The 23,297-nt window shown below is 41.5% G+C and overlaps 1 protein-coding gene across 9 annotated transcripts in view; it reads right to left on the bottom strand.

Moving 5' to 3' along the window:
• The window catches only part of WT1 (WT1 transcription factor), a 51,276-nt gene that overhangs the window by 12,565 nt on the left and 15,414 nt on the right, over positions 1-23,297 (bottom strand). For 5 of the 9 annotated variants that reach the window (XM_086677738.1, XM_086677737.1, XM_086677743.1 and 2 more), the window contains 2 exons: positions 20,811-20,888; positions 19,679-19,729 (listed from right to left, as the gene is read on the bottom strand). In XM_086677738.1, the coding sequence (XP_086533864.1) occupies positions 19,679-19,729; positions 20,811-20,888 (129 nt within the window). The remainder of the gene's footprint in view (positions 1-19,678; positions 19,730-20,810; positions 20,889-23,297) is intronic. The other 4 variants (XM_086677741.1, XM_086677739.1, XM_086677744.1 and 1 more) reach the window with 1 other exon arrangement.

Raw genomic sequence — 23,297 nt, 5'->3', positions numbered from 1 at the left:
GAGCCCGACACAGGGCTCAAACCCACAAACCAAGAGATCATGACCTGGGCCAAAGTTGGACGCTCAACCGACTGAGCCACCCAGGCGCCCCAGTGTGTGCATCCATTTAAACAAAATGTCCAGAATAGGCAAATTTATAGAGACAGAAAGTGGTTTGGTGATTGACTGCCTAGGACTGGGGAAGCTGAGGGAAATGGGAGAGTGATTGCTGAAAATGTCCTAGAACTGTGGGAGCGGTTGTACAACTCTGTGAATATACTAAAAACCACTGATGTCTCTACTCCAAACGAGTGGACTGTATGGTATGTGGAATTTATAAAACTGCTTTACAAAATTAGCTTGGGGAATAATGAGGTCCATGTACAGTCTTTTTCCCCCCAAGCCGCCAGGTGTAATTAACTCGCTGTCAGGGCTGAGAGCCTCCACCCTCTGCCTGTGTTACTCTAGAGATGCCAGGGGTCCCAGTGTGGGAGGCAGGCAGCTTGGCTGATCAGCCCACTCCATCTGAGGGTGTGGGGAAAACCTGGGGCTGGCTCAACTCCCACTTCCACGGGGGAGAGAACTCCTGGAGAGAAAGGGTGTTTGCCAGGATGACTGACATGGTCCGCACATCCCGCAGCCACAGCAGCTGTGGAATTTCATGTTTCATTCTGGCTCCAAGCTTTTTAGAAAGAATTGCCTGTCTCCCTTGCATAGATAGTGAGAGCAGTTTCAGGAACTGGGTGGCAGTTTACAGTTATACTATAAAGGCAGTGGGGATGGAAGAACTGATGACAGTGGTGATGTTGTAGCAGAAAGAGGACAGGACAAGAACGATGTGGCCAGAACATTTTGCCTTGAAGGCCATGAAGACATGCTGCCTCTGTGTGGCTTCATCATCTGTATGGAGCCAAAATGTGACTTACACATTTTCTGGGGCTGAGGGCTCTCTAGGGACACAATACAAATCTGAATTATTTTTAAGTTCTATCAAAGAGGAAGAATTAGGAATCTGTTGTCTTAGCAGCTGATCTCTGGATGTCACTTGGGTTCCTGGAGGGTGTGAGAAATAGATTTTCCTCAAAATACTTGTTCCAGGAAATGAAGTGCTATACTACTCAAAGGTAACCTCATAGCCAGATATAAGCCAACACACCGAAGAAGCAACCAGAGAGGTGCCTGGGTGGCTCAGTCGGTAAAGTACCCAACTGTTATTTTCAGTTCAGGTCATGATCTCACGTTTGTGGATTCGAGCCCCGCCCCGCATTGGGCTCCAGGCTGACAGCACAGAGCCCCTCTTGGGATTCTCTATCTCTGCCCCTCCCCCACTTGCACACTCCCTCTCTCTCTCTCTCTCAAAAATAAATAAATAAACTTAAGGGGGAGAAAAAAAAAGAAGAAGCAACCAGAAACAAGACTCTACCTGCCTAATAAACCCCTAGGTTCTTCTATCAAGTCCATGAATAAAAACTACAGCTGGGTCCTGCCTACTGGCTTTGGTGTTTCCAAAAGACAAACAACACATCAATGTAATTCCACACTGTGGAAACCCTACAAAGCTCTTTCCAGTGTGGTCTGCCCAGAACACTAAGTATAATGCACAGGTATTTACTATGGTGACAACTCTCTCTGGATAAGTAAAGGAAATCAGGTCAGTGGGTTTGGGACTGTATACTAACAGAGGGAGAAAAGGTATCTACTCCAACCCTCATTTCAAAGCCCTTCTAGCTCATCAACAGTTGCACAACACGACTGGTGGCGAATTTTTAAAGAATCCCATTCCATTTGGGGAGTGCTTTAATTGTGAAGAAAGGCCTTTCTGAGCCAAGCAGAAATCTGCCGCCTCCTTTCTGTCTTCTGGAGAACCACAGAGTCTTAGTGTTTTACAGCCAACCCTGCGTGTCTCCTCTGCTCTATGGTAAACTTGGCCTTGAAAACAGACCAGCTTGCCCCTCTCTGTATCCTCTCAGCTGGGTGACTGAAGTTAAGGCACAGAGTCCATAATGTCCCATGAGATGGATGGAATCTAACTCCTCTTCCACATGACAGTCCTTCAAATATTTGAAGACAGCTTTCCAGGGTACAGAGCTGAGGTTCTCTCAATGATCATAACAAACTGGTATCCAATTCCTTTAGTGTCTGTATCATCCACCTCTTGATTCCCTTCCTTTTGTAACGTCTCTCTCAAAGCATGGGCTTAAAATGGATCCCAGTGCCCCCAGAAGAGTGGGGAAGGAGGACCATCCATAAACACAAAAAGTTTAAGAATTATGAAAATAACATAAACGCGTAAGGCCAGAGAGTACATGCCTCAGCCAAAGAGATTCCATTGCAAATTTCTGAAAATCAGTATGCTAGTCAAACACAACACAATCAATGCGTTAGGCCCATAGGCTATCCGGACTCAATGAACGCATCTAAGGCGACATCGCTTCTAGCATTCAGGTCACAGTGGTCTTCCCCACTCAAACAGAATCCTCATCGTCCACAACAGCAAGAACTGCAAGTAAGGCACATGTCTCCCACCTTGAGCTTGAAGACATGATTTTTTTAAATTCAGTTCAAAACTACACAGTTATCCTTCAAATTCCATTTTATTTCTTTTAGGAAATATTTAGGAAGTATTTCCAACTGTTGAAATCTTTTTGACTCAATTTGGCTTCCAAAACATTGGCTTTCCATCCCATTTCATATTTCCTCTACCTTTGAAAAATCACCTTTTCTGTGTTTCCACTTAAAAAAAAAAAGGATTGGGGTTCCTTGGTGGCTCAGTCAGTTAAGCATCTGACTTCGGCTCAGGTCATGATCTCACAGCTTGTGAGTTCAAGCCCCACGTCAAGCTCTGAGCTGACAGCTCAGAGCCTGGAGTCTGCTTTGGATTCTTTGTCTCCCTCTCTCTGCCCCTTCCCAGCTCACACTCTGTGTTTCTCTCTCTCTCTCAAAAATAAATAAACATTAAATTATTTTTTAATTAAAAAAAAAAGGATCTTCCTTATTGTTGTGGGGAACTATTATATTTACAATATATATACTATACTTGTTCTCTGGTATTCAGGAAATGGTAAGATTGTAAAAGGTCTGTCCATGCAGCAACCTGAGGGAAGCCATCACAGAGAATCTAGTCATTTGGATGGGCAAATGTCATCAGTGGGAGTTAATCTGAGGCAGAAATGGAACAGTCACCACCATTAAGACCCAGCCGGTAGCTTAGATGGTCAGGTAATGCCAAGCTTTTCCCTGAGAGAATTATCCTTAAAAAGTTCCAGTGACTAAGCCGTAAATGAACTAAATAGGAGTGAGGGTAGGGTTCTTAGAGGTCTGGAGCCATAAAGTCTTCCAAGAAGAGCAAGGAGCTATCTGCCTAGTGAAGAGATTTCTGGAGCCAAAGATGCACCTTCCAAATAAAGCATTCACAAAGCCCTGGATAGTATGGGGTAAAAATTTATCGGGACTTGGAGACAAGAATGTTATCATTCATGGAGCAACTCCAGAGTGGAGAGTGAATCCCACCAGATCAAGCAATCGAGAGACCTAAATCTCTCATAGGGTAGAAATATATGCAGTGGCTAGACCTCCCCTCCAACCCAGACAGTGAGGAAGAAAGTAAGAACTCTGCTCTACCAGCCGAGGACTGGCAATCATACGAACCCAGTGTTGTCAGATCTTTCCATTCTCCAGAAAGTCAGAAACCAAGATCTTTATGTGAGATCGTTTCAGTGTTAAATTCTGGCAAATAATTGAGATTTTACAGAATCACTGTCAGGTCAGACAAAAGATCTCTGGCCTCAGGGCCACCTGAGGTTTGCCACCTCAGCTTTAAAGGTTGTGCAGGAAGTTTAAGCTGCAAAATGGAAAATTCTGTCTTGATTTTGTTCTCTCTCCCAACAAAGTAGGGGTGGGGATGCACCTGATTCTTGAAAAACTGAGCATTAAAACCTTCCAAACCCTTGAAAGTGTGAAAAGATGCTACACCTATACAGCAAGCTTGACCAGTGCCACGATGGCAAAATCCAGAAGCACTCGTCATCTACAGGTATCAGCGGTTTACCTCTAACCTTCACTGGCCCACTTGCCAGTAGCTTTAAGCGCTGGAGCTATAGACAGAAGACTGTAAATTCTAGTGTATCAGTTTCCTACAGCTGCTGTAACAAATTATCACAAATCTGGGGTCTTGAAACACAAATTTACTCCCTTACAATTCTGCAGATCAGAAGTCTAAAATCAGCCTCGGTGTCCTAAAGGCAAGGTGTGGGCAGGGCTATTTTCTTCTAGAGGCGGAGGGGAAAAATCTCTTTCCTGGTCTTTCCTAGTTTCTAGAAATTACCTGCATTCCTTGGTGTCTTCCTCACATCACTCTGACCTCTTGCTTCCTTTGTCACATCTCTAACAACTCCTCTATAGCCAAATCTCCCTTCTGTCTTCTTCTTATAAGGACACTTAATTCCATTTGGAGCCAACCCAGATAATTCAGTATAATCTCCCCCATCTCAAGGTCCTTAACTTTATCCCACCTGCACAGTCACTTGTGCTACAAAAGGTATCATTCACAGGTTCCAGGAATCAGGACTTAGATATCTTTGGGGGTTCATTATTCAACCTACCATACCAAGGGAATCAGACTTACTCAGTTTCTTACAGATAGATACATTTGAAAGAGCTCAGTTAATCTGGATCCTTTATCTCCAGATGAATCTAGATGACTAGTCCTGAAGAAAAACATCACCTCCCCATCAGACCATTAAGGCATCAAATGAGACTAGGTAAATAAAGCACAGTGCTTGGCACATGGTATGCCCTCGGTAAATGTTTGCTATTACTTACTAGTAAGGTCTGCATTTTGCAGCAAAAATACTGCTGCAAAAGACATTAAGAAGACATTGAGTTATCTGCCCAAAGTCAGACAGATGGCAAGTGGCAGAGATGGGGCCTGAATGCAGGACAGCCCAGCTCTTCTTCCTTCAAAACTAGCTAGACAATTCTGGTGGTATAACCCCATCCTGGGTTCACGTCTATCATCATGACACTGGACTAATTCCCAGCTCTTTTCTCCAGCGGCGTGAATGAAATCAGGCATGCTGAAGGCCTAAAAATGTTGTGGGAGTGGGTAAGATAAGAGAAGGGAAGCAGTGAGGAGGAACAAGTTTAAGATACTCAGTCTTCAGTACACTCCAGCTTCTGCTCTGAGGCACTATTTTTATTATGGTATAAAGAAAGCACAAAGCTAACTACGATGGAAATGGAAATGTGACAGAGCGACCAAAACTGGGCACAATTGTTACAAAGAAAATTCTTTCCACATAACTGGGAAAGTACACTGAGCAGGAACAGTTATCAGTAGAGCATATACCTCGTGACTTTATTCTTGGAGGAGGTGTGGACTGTGCATTTTCCTAAACAGCTTTAAAATGCATAAAAATGCATCCTGAGGAATTCTGCTTTTCCTAGACAGCTTTAAAGTATGTAAACATGTGTCCTTAGAAAGTTTACAAAAAGAGAAAAATGTCCCTCATAGAACACAAATTATGAACCCTCTTCATGCTAAAAACCTGTACGTTGAGGTTTGGCCCAGAAAAAACCGTAATGTTAGAAGAGTAGCTTCTTTAGAAATGATTAATTTTGATATTCCACAGGCACAAGAAGATTAATAAAAAGGAATTGAGGTTTTACAGATGAAGAAAACCAGAGCTGCCCTGAAATCCCTTATCAACAGAAGAGGTTTTAAAAAAAAGGGGGGGGGAGGAAAGAAAGAAAAGAGACTTTCGAAGGTAATTAACATTTGATATAAATATTCAAAAAGGGGAAACCTCCACCTGTGACTTCTCTCTTCCACCTCTAGTTCTTGGCCAGGTAGGCATCCCCCTATCTTCACCTCTGTCTTCTCACCTCTGCAAAGTTAATCAGGTTGAAGGAAAGCACCTGGGAAAAGTTCAAACTCCTGCATATCCAGAAAATTGAACTTACCCATCAATCTCTGGTCTCTGTTCATCCTTGATACTCAGGCTTATATACAAGATGCTTAAATGCGTGATTCTTTTTGGTGTTGAAAATAAACTTTGCGGGGCGCCTGGGTGGCATAGTCGGTTAAGCGTCCGACTTCAGCCAGGTCACGATCTCGCGGTCCGTGAGTTCGAGCCCCGCGTCAGGCTCTGGGCTGATGGCTCAGAGCCTGGAGCCTGTTTCCGATTCTGTGTCTCCCTCTCTCTCTGCCCCTCTCCCATTCATGCTCTCTCTCTGTCCCAAAAATAAATAAAAAACGTTGAAAAAAAATTAAAAAAAAAAAAAAAAGAAAATAAACTTTGCTACAAGCCCTGAGAACCATCACCCCTGTCCCATGTGCCACTTTTGAGGGAAAAGAGCACTGGAACCATGTTCAAAAAGTGTGCCTCTTTAAAGGTTAGACACAAGAGATAAGGCTAAACACACCAGTTTAAATTACTCTTGCTAAGAAAAAGAAGAAAGAAAAGAACCCAAATCTAATCAGGCCTCTAGATCTAACTACCTATTTATATAGGAAATACAGGGGATGGAGGTCTAAAGTTAAAAAAACTGTAAAAGAAAGCAATCTGCTGAATCCAGGTTGTGAGATATTTTACCAGCCAACTGACCTGCTATCTCCAACATATCAATACCATGAGGAGGAAAAAAAAAAAAAAAAAAGAGGAGGTGGGGGTGAGAAGGACAGTTACAGCATAAAAGAAACTTAAGGGAGGACAACCAAAGAAATAAAACCAAGCCCAAAGAAACAATAAGCCTCTGCACAAATACTCAGCATTCACAAGGACACACCATGCACAGAGATAGTTGGGACTTGAACTAGAGGACTCAAACTAGAGGACTCAGAGCTGAAAGAACAGGAACTTCACCTAGGAAGCCTAAGTGGTCACACCAGAATGCTTACGTTTAAAAGCTTCACTGATTGAAAACCTAATTTCCCTGTAGCCAGAGTAATTTCAAAATTCGCTTTCACATCCACTTATAAGATGTGACTTGAGAAGATGAATACATATTGAATTCTCTTTCTGCACATAGTCAGAGGTGGTGGCAATGAAGCACAACCACCTCTAGCTCAACGTGAGTGCTTTTTTATTCTCTGCCTGGATGTGATGTGCTAAGGGCAATATTTAAATCAAATTCTGCGCAAACATCATCAGCAATGCCATCTAGCCAATCTCTTTCTTCAAGTAATTTCACCTTTTAAAGTGGGAATCTAACAAATCAATTGGTCAAAGGATTATTCTGTTCCTGCAAACATAATGGGCAAGAGCAAGCAATGCAGATTCTTTTATGAATCCAGCACAGAAAGTAGAACCTAAAAATAAAACAACTAAGTTAAAGTTGATTGAGTTAAAAAAAAAAAAAAAGGGAATGTCCACAATCTGGTGAATCATGGGTATATAATTTCCTCTGAAGTATAGTCTACAGAAAACAATCAGCTATTTTTTTTTTCTTGAAAAATTTGTCTTCCTCCTCCCTTCAGGTGTTTCATTTCAGATCTCAAGAATAAGATGCAACAATAGCCAAATGATGGAAAGAGCCTAAATGCCCATCAACTGATGAATGGATAAAGAAGTTGTGGTTTATATACACAATGGAATACTACTTGGCAATGAGAAAGAATGAAATATGGCCTTTTGTAGCAACGTGGATGGAACTGGAGAGTGTGATGCTAAGTGAAATAAGTCATACAGAGAAAGACAGATACCATATGTTTTCACTCTTATGTGGATCCTGAGAAACTTGACAGAAGACCATGGGGGAGGGGGAGGGGGAGGGGGAGGGGGAGGGAAAAAAAGGTTAGAAAGGGAGGGAGCCAAACCATAAGAGACTCTTAAAAACTGAGAACAAACTGAGGGTTGATTGGGGGTGGAAGGGAGGGGAAAGTGGGTGATGGGCACTGAGGAGGGCACCTGTTGGGATGAGCATTGGGCGTTGTATCGAAACCAATTTGACAATAAATGTCATATTAAAAAAAATAAAATATAAGTTGTATGTATCAGATACAAAAAAGAATAAGATGCATTTTTGACTTTTAATGAAAACATAATATAGTTTGTGTCACTATTTTAATGGGTTTTTTGGTTTTTTTTTTTTTTTTTTTTTTTTTTTTTTTGAGAGAGAGTGTGAGCATGAACAGGGGAGGGGCAGAGGGGTGGGGGGGTGTGCTGACAGCAGAGGCTGATGTGGGACCCGAACTCACAAACTGTGAGATCATGAGCTGAGCTGAAGTCGGAGGCTTAACCAACTAAGCCCCATAGATGCCCCTATGTGGTCTCACTTTTAGTTGGAAAGTATACTATAGTAATTCTAACTATTACACCTTTTAATGAGCACTTTTCCCATGAGCATTAGAAAGAAGGCTTCTCCTCTGCACCATCCTTCATTTTATTTTCTATCCAGGTCTCAAACATCCCTATGGTATCCAGCTCCACATGTTATCTGGAAGGGAGGAGGACTCACCCCACTTTTATTAACTTTGTTTTAATTCTCTGTTGAGTATCTCTTGTTCTGCCCACTCCACATCCATCCCACCTTCCTCTGGAAACAGGGCCCTTTTCCTTTCTAGGAAACCATCCTTCTCTTCTAATCCTCCCCTCTGGCTCCAAGGGTGAGTACATGCTCAGGACCTGGCCAATCAGACCAGTGCATTCTCTAGCCACATGACCCAACCCAGGCCATTCAGAAACTTCCCTGGGTCTTTTGTCGGAAAAGAACCAATAGAAAGGTATTCTCCTTTTGAGGCTGTAATTGCCAAAAACCAGAGCTATTTTTGCCACAATGGAGAGAGCCTGACTGAGAAGGCAGCCAGCACAGAAAACAGTAGAGATAAGAGACAAGGAAACCATGTCCTAATAACACCATCTGAGACCCTGAATCCAGATATGGGAGTTTTAAAATACAATACAGTAAGGGGTGCCTGGGTGGCTCAGTCGGTAAAGTATCTGACTTCGACTCAGGTCATGATCTCCTGGTTCATGGGTTTGAGCCCCATGTCCATGCGGAGCCTGCTTGGGATTCTCTGTCCCTGTCTTTCTGCCCCTCCCCGGCTCTCTCTACCTCTCTTTCAAACTAGATAAATAAACTTAAAAAAAATAAAAATACAGGGGTGACTGGGTGGCTCAGTTGGTTAGGCGACCAACTTCGGCTCAGGTCATGATCTCACAGTTCGTGGGTTCAAGCCCTGCATCAGGCTCTGTGCTGACGGCTCAGAGCCTAGAGCCTGCTTCAGATTCTGTGTCTCCCCCTCTCTCTGCCCTTCCCCTGCTCACGCTCTGTGTTTCTGTGTCTCTCAATAATAAATAAACGTTAAAAAATAGATAAATAAAAATACAATATAGTAAGCTGCCAAATTTAAATTTTTCCTTTATTGATGCCAGTTACAACTGGGATTCTGCCACCTGCTATAGAAAAAGTCTTGGTTTGGGGCACCTGGGTGACTCAGTCGGTTGGGCATCCGACTTCGGCTCAGGTCATGATCTCGTGGTCCGTGAGTTCAAGCCCTGCGTCGGGCTCTGTGCTGACAGCTCAGAGCCTGGAGCCTGCTTCTGATTCTGTGTCTCCCTCTCTCTGACCCTCCCCCTCTCACACTGTCTCACTCTCTCTCAAAAATAAATAAACATTAAAAAAAAAAAGTCTTGATTCATACATAATCTAGCAGTTATCTAAAAGTAATTGGATTTATTTTTTCAGCAAATTTCTCAGAACATGGTATCTATAAATGAGTAATGGTCCCTTCAAAGTGTTACCTTTTGGAAGATGCCTACTTGTTCCAAACATGTTATCATTACTAAAACCTAAGTTGTATTCCTCTTTTGAAAGTTTCTTTATAGTTCTGGCTCCTAGGTCTTCACTTCCCATGCAATCCTGTCATCAGCTGCTATTTAACAGGGACACAGGCTGAGTGGTTAACAGCCTGACAACAACACTTGTATAAATCAGCCCTTATGAACCAACAAGCTTTCCTCACCACTTTCCTCAACTGAACTTTTCCCTCTTATTTAACACTCAGAGCAGAGCTAAGAGATATTTTACATATTTAAATCCAGTTTCTCACAACTTTTTGGAGAGAACACAGTCCAAAAACGCCACAGTTTTACTGGGCCCTACCACTCGGAAGGGTATTTTTAGGTGGGACTTACATTCCTACTTCAACACACACAAACACAGGAACTACATTTTCACAGACCACCTTATTCAGACCATATAATAAATAACTGATCTCTCCTTACATGTGTCTGGCATCGAGGTGATCGTTCATCAGAATCCCAATTTCATCTAACTCACTGGGTTTACCATTCTCAATGCTTTGGCTCTACGGCCAGAAATTGCCGCTAGGGTGTCCCAGATCCACACAAGAGACAAACCCACACAAGAGACAAACAGGAAAAGATGGAACAGGATCTTTTCAGCCTGGATTCCTAAAGGCTCCTACCCAGCTAGCTTACATGCTCTTGAATCTGAAAAATTTACTCAACTGTGCTCAATTAGTTAAAAAAAATTATCCTCCCTAAAACCCTAGGATTAAGCACAGGGCTCTTAAGACTAGATGTCCCCTGGGGTGCTTGGGTGGCTCAGTTAAGTGCCCAGCTCATGATCTTAAGGTTCATGAGTTACGGCTCACGTCAGGCTCTGCACTGACCCTCTCCCTCAGTCCTTCCCTGACGTGCACACGCCACATGCACTCTTCCCCCCCCCCCCCGCCCCGTCTCTCTCTCTCTTTCAAAAGTAAATAAATAAACATTAAAGAAAAAATTAGGGCCGCCTGGGTGGCTCAGTTGGTGAAGCATCCAACTTTGGCTCAGGTCATGATCTCACGGTTTGTGAGTCTGAGCCCCACGTCGGGCTCTGTGCTGACAGGTCAGAGTCTGAAGCCTGCTTCAGATTCTCTCTGTTTCCCTCTCTCTCTGCCCCTCCCCCGCTTGTGTTTTGTCTCTCTCTCTCTCTCTCAAAAGTAAGTAAAACGCTAAAAAAAAATTTTTTTTTTAAGGATTAGATGTCCTCTGCTTCTCCAGTTGAAATGGAGGCTTGTAGGTGTGAAGGCTGTGTGAATAATCATCTTTTTCACAGGCCCCACTCTCCAAACAAATGTTAGTAACACAACAAAGGATTTCAAGGTGAAGAAACAAAAGAAAATCCTTGTACTATATTCATGAGTGTAATCACATTCATTCTCAAAGAGATTTCGGAGCCAGAGGCATTACTGCTAAAAGTCTTGAAAAGGAGGAAATTCAAAATAGACACATCTGACACAGAACAAGACTTGAAAAAATGTTGAGGAATACCATCCACGCTCTTGAAGAAAGGGTTAGATCTTTTTCAAAAGTCAATCATCTCCAAAATTACTTTTGTTAAGTAGGCTCCACACCCAGCACAAAGCCCAACACAGGGCTTGAACTCATGACCCTGAGATCAAGACCCAAGCTGAGATCAAGAGTCAGATGATCAACTGATTGAGTCACCAAAACTTGGGTGCCCCCAAAGTTAATTTTTTTTTTTTTAATTTTTTTTTTCAACGTTTATTTATTTTTGGGACAGAGAGAGACAGAGCATGAACGGGGGAGGGGCAGAGAGAGAGGGAGACACAGAATCGGAAACAGGCTCCAGGCTCCGAGCCATCAGCCCAGAGCCTGACGCGGGGCTCGAACTCACGGACCGCGAGATTGTGACCTGGCTGAAGTCGGACGCTTAACCGACTGCGCCACCCAGGCGCCCCCAAAGTTAATTTTTAAACTATCCATTCAAAATTCTAATTAAGACTTAAAAATAAACTTGTTATTTTAGAATTTTATATTTACAAAAAATTTTCTAAGATAATACAGATAGTTGCCATATATCTCATACCCAGGTTCCTCTCTGATTCACATCTCACATTAATATAAGTGCATTTGTCACAATTAATGAACCAATATTGACAAAGACTTTGAAATTAACAAGGTAAATCTAAAATTCATCTTGAAGAATAAATAAGAAATAATAGCCAGAATTAGTTTGAAAAAAGATCTACAATGCTAGTAAACTTTTCTATCAGATATTTAAGTAGACTATAACAGTATGATAGCTTGACAAAAAGAACCAGAATGATCAAAAGAAGAGAGTAGAGTCTAGAAATGGACCCAAGGAATTTAATAGGATCCAAGGATTGATAAAAGTAATATTTGAAGTTAATGAGGAAAGACTGGATTATTCAAAATAGTTTGGGAATACTGGCTAGTCTTCTAGAAACAAATCAAGGTGGAATCAAGTTGCCAAATAAATGCAAGATGAACTAAATGTTTAAATGTAGAAAGGTAAGGGGCACCTGGGTGGCTTGGTCGGTTGAGCATTCGACTTCGGCTCAGGTCATGATCTCGCAGTTCTTGAGGTCAAGCCCCGCATGGGGCTCTGTGATGACAGCTTCAGATTCTATGTCTCTCCCTCTCTCTGCCCCTCCCCTGCTCACAATCTGTCTCTCTCAAAAATAAACAAACATTAACAAAATGTAAATGTAAAAAGGTAAATTAAAAAATAAACCAAAAAGATACTAATAAACAATTAAAATTTTAAAATCTTGAGATGGGAAAAATCTTTTAAAGAATTTTTTTAAGTTTATTTATTTTGAGAGAAAGAGAGAGAGCGCGCAGGCATGTGAGTTGGGCGGGGCAGAGAGAGAGAGAAACCCAAGCAAGCTCCATGCTGTCAGCACAGAGCCCAATGCTGGGCTTGATCCCATGAACCATGAGATCAAGATGTGAGCTGAAATCAAGAGTCAGACACTTAACAGACTGAGCCACCCAGGTGCCCTGATGGGAAAAATCTTTTTAGGCATGATATAAAAGCCAAAAACCTGAAGCAGTAAAACTGATAATGTTTACCATAAAATAAAAAAATTCTGCAAGGAAAAGATAAAACCATTAAAAGAATTAAAATACAAACCAGAGGAAATACCTGCAGTGCATATGACATATAAAGGGTTAATATTCTTATCAACAAAGAACCCTTGCAAATCAAGGTTACTAGATGAACTATCCCAGCTTTTAGCTAACCAGTCACCACTTTCCCATGGAGCCTCTTCTCTCTCAAGGACACTGTTCCAGCAATTCTATGCTCTCCCACCAATAACTTCTTCCCTCTTCTTGATCATTCTCATTGGTAAACAAGCATGCAGGTACTTCTCTCTAAATATAAATAAGTGAAATAAAGCAAAACAATAAGAAACCACTTTGGCCTGACATTCTATCCTCATTGAGCTACATATAACATCATTTCTTTGCTCCTTTTTGCAGCAAAACTCCACGAAGTGTCTTCGTACAAATGCCTCCAGTTTATCTCCTCCTAGAATCTCCTACACACACCTGTATCAGGCTTTCTCTCTCTCCCTCTAATCTTTCCAGATACAGTTACTAGTTCAGTAAATGTTTCCAGGAGTTTCTCTTTGCAGATACAAACACACCCTAATATGTTGAAAAATTAGTTATCATTGGGTGGTGAGAGAAGAGATATCTTTTCTCCTCTATAATGTTTTGGTGCTGGCCTGAATTTTTAAATACATAAGTAAGCCTGTGTTACTTTTACAATCAAGGGGGGAAAAGTTGTTTTCATTTTGATAAAGTACCATCTTAGCCTTAAGAACATTGTATCTGTGGCTTCGCTTTTAAAATGAAGAGTTAGAAATAAAGCTAGAATGGGATGCCTGGGTGGCTCAGTCGGTTAAGCATCCGACTTCAGCTCAGGTCATAATCTCATGGCTTGTGAATTTGAGCCCTGTGTTGGGCTCTGTGCTGACAGCTCAGAGCCTGGAGCCTGGTTTGAATTCTGTGTCTCCGTCTTTCTCTGCCCCTTCTCTGCTTGTGCTGTCTGTCTGTCTGTCTGTCTCTCTCAAAAATAAATAAACACTGGGGCGCTTGGGTGGCGCAGTCAGTTAAGCACCCAACTTTGGCTCAGATCATGATCTCGGGGTTGGGTTTGTGAGTTTGGGCCCCGCGTCAGGATCTGTACTGACAACTCTGAGTCAAAGGCCTGCTTCGGATTCTGTATCTCCCTCTCGCTCTGCCCCTCCCTGCTTATGCTGTCTCGCTTTCAAAAATAAATAAACATTAAAAAAATTTTCAATAAACATTTAAAATTTTTTAAGAAGAAATAAAGCTAGGATAAATGAAAATTTTCACTTTTAATAAGAAAAAAAAAAACCCCTACTGATACATGCAACAGCCCCTCACTTCACAGAAGCATTTATATGGATGGCCTTTTACTAGCGTAGCTTCTATGTCGATGTTTTCCTAGTTGGAGGTTATGATTTTTTTCTTGGGTAAATGATAGTATACTTCTCCCCCTCCAACACCCACAGCCCCACACACATGCATGTGCTCATGTGTGCTTGCATGCATGCACACGCTCACACACACACACACACACACACACACACCCTTATCAACAGGCTGAAATCCGACTTCATCTTCTTGTGCTGAGTCTATCATACTCTTCATATCCATCTCGGACCCCTTCACCACCACTTTCCTTTTCTATCATTCCTGCTTGACCTCTTTCTTCTCCTGAGCTAAACAAAACTGTCATTTTCTCTCACCTTTACAAGATGAAAACAACTCCTTGCTTAGAAATAAAATAGTTAGAAACATAGTGTGGAGAGGATGCCTATAAAGCTCAAAATATTTTTTTATGTTTATTTTATTTTTGAGAGATACAGTGCCAGTGGGAGAGGAGCAGAGAGAGAGGGGGCCAGAGGATCTGAAGCCGGTTCTGTGCTGACAGCAGAGAGCCCAATGTGGGGCTTGAACTCATGAACGGTGAGATCACTACCTGAGCCAAAGTCGGATGCTTAACCAACTGAACCACCCAGGCTCCCCAGCCCCAAATAGTTTTTAAATGAAGTATTTTTTTTAACAAGTTGAGAATATTTTCAAAAACACTCTCTTGATGATTGAAACACAGAACTTTGCAATGGCCTACAGAAGCTGAAGCCCAATCATTTGTTATAAAAAAAGAAAAGGATACAAATGTATATGTCTGCATAGAAAAAGGTCTAAAAGTGTATGCAACATAACATTAACAGTAGTTTCATCTGAAATATTGGGGGTGGGGTTAATTTCCTTCCCTGTATGGTTGTATTTTCTAAGTGTTCCGTAATTTGTAACATTACTTCAATAATTTAAAAAATTAATACATTATTTGAATATATGGCCAAAGAGAAAAGGGTGGGAAAGGCGAATAGCAAAGGAGGCGATGGGGAAGAAAGAAGTAGCACGGAAGTGAGAAGTGAGGGCAAAGAAGCAAGTCCACTCCAGATGCAAGGAACAGAGACACAACTCAAAATCAGTCTCCATCCCCATCCTGCTGACCCAGGAGTCCCATGTTTATGCCGGCAGTACCACTAGGAGATCCTAGTGGAGTCCAAATCAAAGCAAAGAACCACCTTCCCTGGCATAAAGGTAACCATTTAAAAGAAGAAATTAACAAAGTTTTGCTGGGGGTGTAGCTGGAGAATTTCACTCAAGAATGCTGATATTCACAGAACTGCTTCTCTCTACCTTCCCTCTACATCCTAAGCTCCAGGAGCCACTTAAAAGCAGGCTATCTATTTTCAAGAAGTAAATCTCTTGGACGAGTACCTTATGTTTATGAGCTGGAATGGGAAGGTGCTGGGCTGTGTATTGGAACTCCCAGCCAGAGAAGACAGTTATCTCTCTTGGCACAGGTTCTCAGGGATGAGACCATGTCTAGCGGGGATTTTCTCCAGATTCGACAGCCTTGGCCCTACCAAAATGCACAGCTTTGTTTTCACCATACATCCATCACTCATCGTGAGCCTTTCATTTTTCCTTTCAACCATCCACAGGTCAGATACTGTGTGTTCCCAACAGTCTGTGAACTTCTTGGACCAGCAAAGGGACATTCATTTTTCTCAGCACTCCTTCAACATTTCTATTGTATTCGATTTCCCACTCCCCCTGCCCAGCTCCCTGGAGAGTGACTTCTTCCTTGTTTTAATAGCTTGGACCACAGTCAAAGTTGATGTGTTACTCCATTTTGTAGGATATTTTCTTCAGAAGAGACAAAACAGACTAACGGAGTAGCTGGGGCTTGTGAGCAGCTTTAGGAATTCAGCATCCATTAGGAACACACAGGAAAGGTTTTTAAAGAAATAAAAAGTAGGCAACACAAAGGCCTCATAAACAGAATTATTCATAAAGGTAGACTAATGCTTTTCCTGGCAATTTTCTCTCCCAGTGACCCGCTTTAAAAAAATCTAATTTCATTTGTGAGTGACGAAAAGGGTCGGAGTTAAGAAAGTGGGTTCATAAAGTACCTTCTCTGACTTAAATTGAAATACAATACTCTCCCATTTGAAGTCATAAAAGCAGTTCTGATCTCAATGGGCACACAGATATAAGAAAATGAATAGAGAGAGGAAGAGAGAGGAGTAAATCAGGGTCAAGAGTATCCCTTCCTCCCCATTATATCATGTTTTCATCTCATCTTGCCCATACTCTCCCTAAAATCCCATCCCCAACCATTGTAATAACACTGCTCCCTGACATCTAATGAAAGATGTCTCCAAGGAACTGGTTAGGACACAGGGAAAAGCCCTGTTCTTTTTTTTTTTAAGTAAAATTTTCAAGGAAAAAAAGACATGAACAAATATTTAATGGGGGTTATTCTGAAGTCCACATCTTTTTTTTTTTTTTTAATTTTTTTTTTTAACGTTTATTTATTTTTTTGGGACAGAGAGAGACAGAGCATGAACGGAGGAGGGGCAGAGAGAGAGGGAGACACAGAATCAGAAACAGGCTCCAGGCTCCGAGCCACCAGCCCAGAGCCCGAGCCACCAGCCCAGAGCCCGACGCGGGGCTCAAACTCACCGAGCGCGAGATCGTGACCTGGCTGAAGTCGGACGCTTAACCGACTGCGCCACCCAGGCGCCCCTGCATTTGCTTGTTAACCACACCTGTCCTTAGGCCCACACCACACCTACCAGATCAAAATCTCCAGGGTCCTCAGAGAGTATCTCTCTGGACACCAATCGAAAGTAGACTGCTCCCCAGGCACTAACACACCACTATTTTTTTTTTCTTTCATCATTGTACTTATCACTACCTGACATTTTCTTTTTTTTTTTTTTTTAATTTTTTTTTTCAACATTTATTTATTTTTGGGACAGAGAGAGACAGAGCATGAACGGGGGAGGGGCAGAGAGAGAGGGAGACACAGAATCGGAAACAGGCTCCAGGCTCCGAGCCACCAGCCCAGAGCCCGACGCGGGGCTCGAACTCACGGACAGCGAGATCGTGACCAGGCTGAAGTCGGACGCTTAACCGACTGCGCCACCCAGGCGCCCCATGAAGTCCACATCTTTTTAATAAAAAATTTGATAATACTACATTTTTATAAGTGATATGGAAATTATCTTTTTTTCTCCAAAACAGGAGTCAAACCTCCAGTTTTTCTGTTATATATCTATTGTGTCACCATGATTCTTCTTACCATTGATTTCAAACAGCGGCAAGACACTAGCTGTGAGTTTAAATAAAAAATAGTTATTTATCTTTCTTCATGGAATATCTTTATTCAAATGTGTTTTCCATATTAACAGTGTTTTCGTACCGTGACAAAAGTAAGTGAATTTGGCATCAGAAAGAAGAATGACACCAACCCAGATTGTGTCTCCCCCGGACAAAAGCCCAATTTTCTACCGGAATAACAGATTCAACTGAATTCAGTTCTTGGCAATTCATGGGCTTGGAGGGTAGAACTAAGGAGTAGCCATTTTTAAGAGCCATAAGAGAGGCAAACTGTGGGTCATGACACATCAGTGGGTTGTAAAATCAATCTACACATCACAAGAAGCATTTTTAAAAATGAAATTGAATACAGTAGAGAACATCAGCATGCACAGCCTGGAGTAAGGGTAAGCACTGTTTTATGAAAATGTATGTGTATGTGTGTGTGCATGTGTGTATACTGGATCTTGGTGTAAAAGGTTTTTTAAGTGTCACTATCTAAAAAGTTTAAGACACTCTGATCAAGGACTCAGACCCTGGACTCAGAGAGAAGTGGATTCCAACATGGCTCTGCCACTTACTTGCTGTGTGAACTTGGATTACCTGGCTTAGTCTCTCCACCCACCTCATCTGAAAGATGGACATACCATAGAATATTAGGATTGTCATGAGATCAAAAGACCCTTACACAGGGCCCAATAATGTTAACATCCACATAAGGCACAAATCACAAATGGAAACAGGCATTGGTTGCCTTACAATGTGTTCTAAAGGGATAAATCCAGTGTGAAAGAAGATGTTAGTAAGTTAGACAATTGAAACTTTTTTTGCTCTTCAAAGAGTTGCTCCTCTGTAGGACTACCTATAGGAGATATCTTATCCTTTTCATTCAGTTTTCTGAATAAAAATAGTATTCAAGAAATATATTTTGGTTTCAGAACTCCTTTTCCAAAATGCAAGGACCAGACAAATAAAAACTCTTCTAGTTTTTTTTTTTTTTCTTAAATGGGGTTGAACAAAACAAACTTCACTTTGTGCTTCATCCTTACAATATAGCTTCTGATTCCCCAGCAAGTGACTAATATCATGTGTTTAAAGACCTTAAAAGGTATCAAAATTATCTCTACTATGGAAAGACCCAGAGTTAAACACATGCCAAGATTCCTTATCTGTCATTTTTGTAATCAAGCAAACAAACAAACCCTGTACTCCAGCACAAAGAATTTTAAAAACTGAAACATACTGCTCACTTCACAATCATGTTCTGACTATTCTTGGCATTTAATTTGGGGACAGTTTCTGAATTCTGAGAATGGGAGAGAGAAAAAAAGGAAAGGGTCCAGAAAGAAAGGGTGAGAGCAAGAAGCCAAGGGACATCAGACAAGCTAAAGGACAAAATGCTGAAATTGTCAGCAGCCCCTTGGATGGAAGTGTGGAGATGAAAGTTTCAAGTCAATGGGCTTTTTTACTTTTGGGTCTAGACAGAGAAAGGTGAGATTTGGATAAAATAGAAAAATTGGGGGAGGACGTGGGGAGAAGGATCTAACAGTAACTCCTGGAAGACTCAAAAACAACTCTGCTGACCATTGAAGGGTGACTCAAAAGCCAGGACTGAGTAAACAAAAGAAAGAAGGATAAGAAGAGGGAGACTGGTGCCAGGGTTCCAGAAAATAAAATCAAAAGAAAGAGCTACGGGAATGTCCCAGGGTGCAGGTTATAATGCTGGGAAGTCACAGATGTTGAGAATGAAAAAAAGTTTTTGCAAGAATTCTGGCAGACTTGGGGTAAAAATTAAGTTCTCCCTGAGAGATTTAAAAGCAAAGAAAAAGAAAGTTATGTATGCCTGAAAGATCTGACTGATCTAACAGGAATATGTATAATACCCCAAATTTAGTATTTAGTAAAACATTCCAGAGGAAATGAACAGGGTTCCTGCTGCATCACTGTAAAAATTGCTTTCTAGGAGTATGTTGATGAGAATTGTCACCACCTCCATTTTTGCCCTCAATATGTCAATGATAAATAAGAGGGAGAAAGGGAGGAAGAGAGGGAGGGAGGGAAAGAGAGAGAGAGGGAGAGAGATTCTTCCCATCCCATTACACCAACGCTACCCTGATTACCCACTGTCAATCCTAACTCCTGCATCACCCCAGGCGCCAGTCAACAAGGCCTACATCATTGGCTTTGCCATCATTGCATCATCCACTCACTTGCTCTGCCCTTCTGTCCATTTCACTGAGCTGGAGCTCCCAGCAGCAACTCTAGAAGAGAAGAAGAGGTGGGGAATGGGGAATGGAGCATGCGTGGCTCTAGCAAGCCCCCCCAGATCCCAGAATCCAATGAAAAGTCACTAATACACAGAGATGTGAAACTAGTTGTCTAGTCCAGAGTGTTGAGCTTAATCCCCAGTGCCACTTGGGTTGCTGGTGGGGTGGAAGGCAGCACATTGAGGCTGGAAAGAGCCTCTGCTTTGGAATTAGATCCAGACTTGGAATCCCAGCTGTACCACTTAACATGATGTGAACATGGGAAATGATGTACATCTCTGAGCTTGATTCACTTATTTGGAAAACAGGGCGACAATACCTAAGCCCTACAATGTTGTCAGGAAGATTAAGTGAGGTGACCTAGAAGAGCACCTACTGCATCACAGGGATGTCACTAGAGTCACTAGTGTCATATCCTAATGTCATATCATATCTTCACTAGAGTCCTATCCTAATGCCGTCAACTTAGACTTGTTAGAAAATGAAAAGTGAATCCTTGTGCTGTTGGAAGCAAGTCCCACCTGTTTGCCTTTTTAAATATTCAGGTGCAAAGCATTTCCCATGCCTATGCTGTGTTCTCCCTATTGTGACTGTATATCAAACAGGAAGAAACCCTTTTGGTACAACCAGGTGTGAGCACATCTTACTCTTTAGTGTCCAAATCTTCATCGCTCAAATACGAATTTGGATCCTGGGCATTATAAACTGAAAGGATGTCTCAATAAGATAACGTAATAATTAACATCTGTGATATCATTAACAAAACAAACATTAAATGAGGTTGAATTGACACAATTGTGAAGAATTCTAAAACATTCAATAAGTAAAGGCCACTTTGCGTTTTTCTCAATATTCTCAATCTCTTGTTCCAGACACATACAAAAATCCCCTCTTTATGTTCCTGAAAATTTAATACTGTCCACAAGCCACCAACCGGGGGAGGGAGGAAAGTATTTTAATCCTACAGAGAGCCATGACTATTCTAAAGCTGCACTTTCTTCATGAGTTATAAGTGCCTTTAAAACGGTTCAAGCAGGTGTACTTTTTAAGGGCCATGGAACAGAGAAAACCTTACCCCTTTAAGGTGGCTCCTAAGTTCATCTGATTCCAGGTCATGCATTCAAGCTGGGAGGTCATTTGGTATAAATTGTCACTGTTAGAAAAACATCCAGAGTTAAAAACACATAATTACAAAAAGATATACAGCTATTTCTTCAAAAATCAATGGAGGTTTACCTTTATTTTGCAACGAAAGCCTTCATGTTTTCCAAAATGACAGAATATGGGAGTCTGAAACGATTTTCACCTCACCCCACTGATTCCTGCACAGTTATTCACTTCACACACAGCAGAAAGGATGTGAGAGTAATCTGGAGGCCTTTTAAAAACCTGAGTACAGCAAACACAAGTTTCTAAAGAGGTATTAAACCTTTCAGGGGAAGAGGCTAAAGGGAGTAGAACTCTTGAAAGGCAACACAGGCTGGATAACTCAACATTAAAGTTAAAAGCCTGGAGCTGAAAGTAAAAAGATGGCAGATTAATTATTCGTGAAAAGGCCATTAAGTTGTTTTAATCAAAAGGATAAGTATCATGTGGATTATGAGGGTCTAAAAAGTCAAAGAGTGATGTGTGGTGGATGGTCTAATACTCAAGGATGTGACAAGCAAAAGGAAGAGGATGATAAAGTCTATGCACAACTGAAGGAATCACTCTCTAGAAATTTTATCACCCTAGTACAAGTTGAATGGAGTTAAAAAAAAAAAAAAAAAAAGGCCCCAGCCCTTGTTCTAGAAAGTTCTAAGAAGGAAAACAATCTCTGATCGTTTACATTAAGACTCCACAGGAGAAAGTACACTCTCATGTAAACCAACCAAAAATTGTTCTCTCCTCTCCTCTTACAGTTATCTCACTCCTAAAAAACCGGCACATAAATCAATGAGCAGAAATCTCCTTAATTACCAAGCTGTGATAGGAATACATTTAGTCCTGAACCGACATGGTCAATTACGAAATTTGAGACCTAGAGATGAATGGGTTGTCTGCGAACCCTTGGTCTAAACACATTACAGAGGAATACCTTCATTCTACCTTCATGGCAAAGAGAGAGAAGCTTTCAATATCTACCCTGCGGTATCAGACCCCAAACCTAGACAATCTCTGTCTTGTCATGGCATGCCTTTGGGTTGCTTCATTGGGCAGGGGCAACACCAAATTTTAATTAAGAGAAGGTATTGTCAGGCTAGCCAAACTGGGAACTTGTGGAGGGGGTAAGGGAGATTGCAGCAACTTGGAATAAATGGACACCGTGCTCCCTCTAGGCATAGCTTGATAAATCATGGCCCAGTCCCTCTGCCGTTCACATAATCACTCTGAAAATGATTTGGAACTCCTTCGTGGCGGGCACACAGGATAAGGGGAAAATCAGATTCCAGGAGGGAATTTTACATATGAAACGTGAAGTGACTTCAAACTCGAACTATGTGTCCTTTCATTAGTCAGTGTCTATCTGGGCCCCATCATTCATCCTCGTGTCTGACTGGCTATTATGCTACTACAATATCCTACATATCAATGAAAAAACATGATTAGTTTCTCCTGCAGCTTCTCCATTTGCAGTAGCGGCCCGTGCTGGTCTGTGCCACTACCGTTTCGCAATTCCACAAATTCTTGCTGTAAGGCTGGTGTAATTAATTCCTGAAGGACCCCAATTTTTATTAGAAGTGCCAGCCCTGCTGCATTTAACACAGAAGAGTTTCGTGAACTTTCTTTGGGCTGACAGCTCATTAATAAGCAGCCTCCTCCACAATCTCTACTGGTTTTTGTTCTCTTGCGCCTTTTCATCAAGCAATCCATTTATTAATCTCGCCATTAATCTCAGCCAACAGGCATTGTATTCCCCAGGCAGCTCTGTATTTTTGTCACTGATTTTTAAAAAATTGTTCACCAACTAAAATCACTCAGCTCCGGTTGACAATTTTCCTAGGCCCTGTTGGGATGTGGGGTCTTTCTGAAATTATTTCATCCTTGCATAAGACTAAGACCATAATTTTCAAGAGAGCTGGGAAGCAAGACAAGGGACAGAAGTTTATGCACACGGGTTAATGAGTCCCAAATATCTAACTTTATGATTTAGGAATTTTCTCACAGACTTAAAGAGTAGTCCAGTAGATTCCTAAGGGTCTCTATCAGGAAGTACCCCAAAGAGAAAATATTTTTAAGGCCATTTTCTCAGCCCCCAGAAAGCAAATTTTCTCAAATATTCGGTCTATGTCTTCCATGTATGTATTGTCCTAGTGTGTGCTTAATAAATATTCCATACTGCCCTAATAAGATAGTTACTAGTCAGACAAGGCTATATTGAGCACTTGAAATGTGGCTAGTGCTACACATTGAAATAAGATTTTGACTATTTTGAATTAAATACAATGTATTAAAAATTAATTTCACTGTTTTATTTTTTTAATGCAGCTACTAAAAAATTCCAAATTATAAATATGGTTTGCATTGGTTTTATTGGACAGTGCTGCTCTGTAAGTTTTAAGACCTTGAGCCAATCAGTTCA

Source organism: Puma concolor, chromosome D1 (assembly GCF_028749965.1).
Source record: "Puma concolor isolate L17-30 chromosome D1, mPumCon1.1.hap2, whole genome shotgun sequence".
In the NCBI taxonomy this organism is placed as follows: Eukaryota; Metazoa; Chordata; class Mammalia; order Carnivora; family Felidae; genus Puma; species Puma concolor.
Note: the sequence above shows the minus strand (reverse complement) of the source record. Positions and strands in the feature narration are given on the sequence as shown.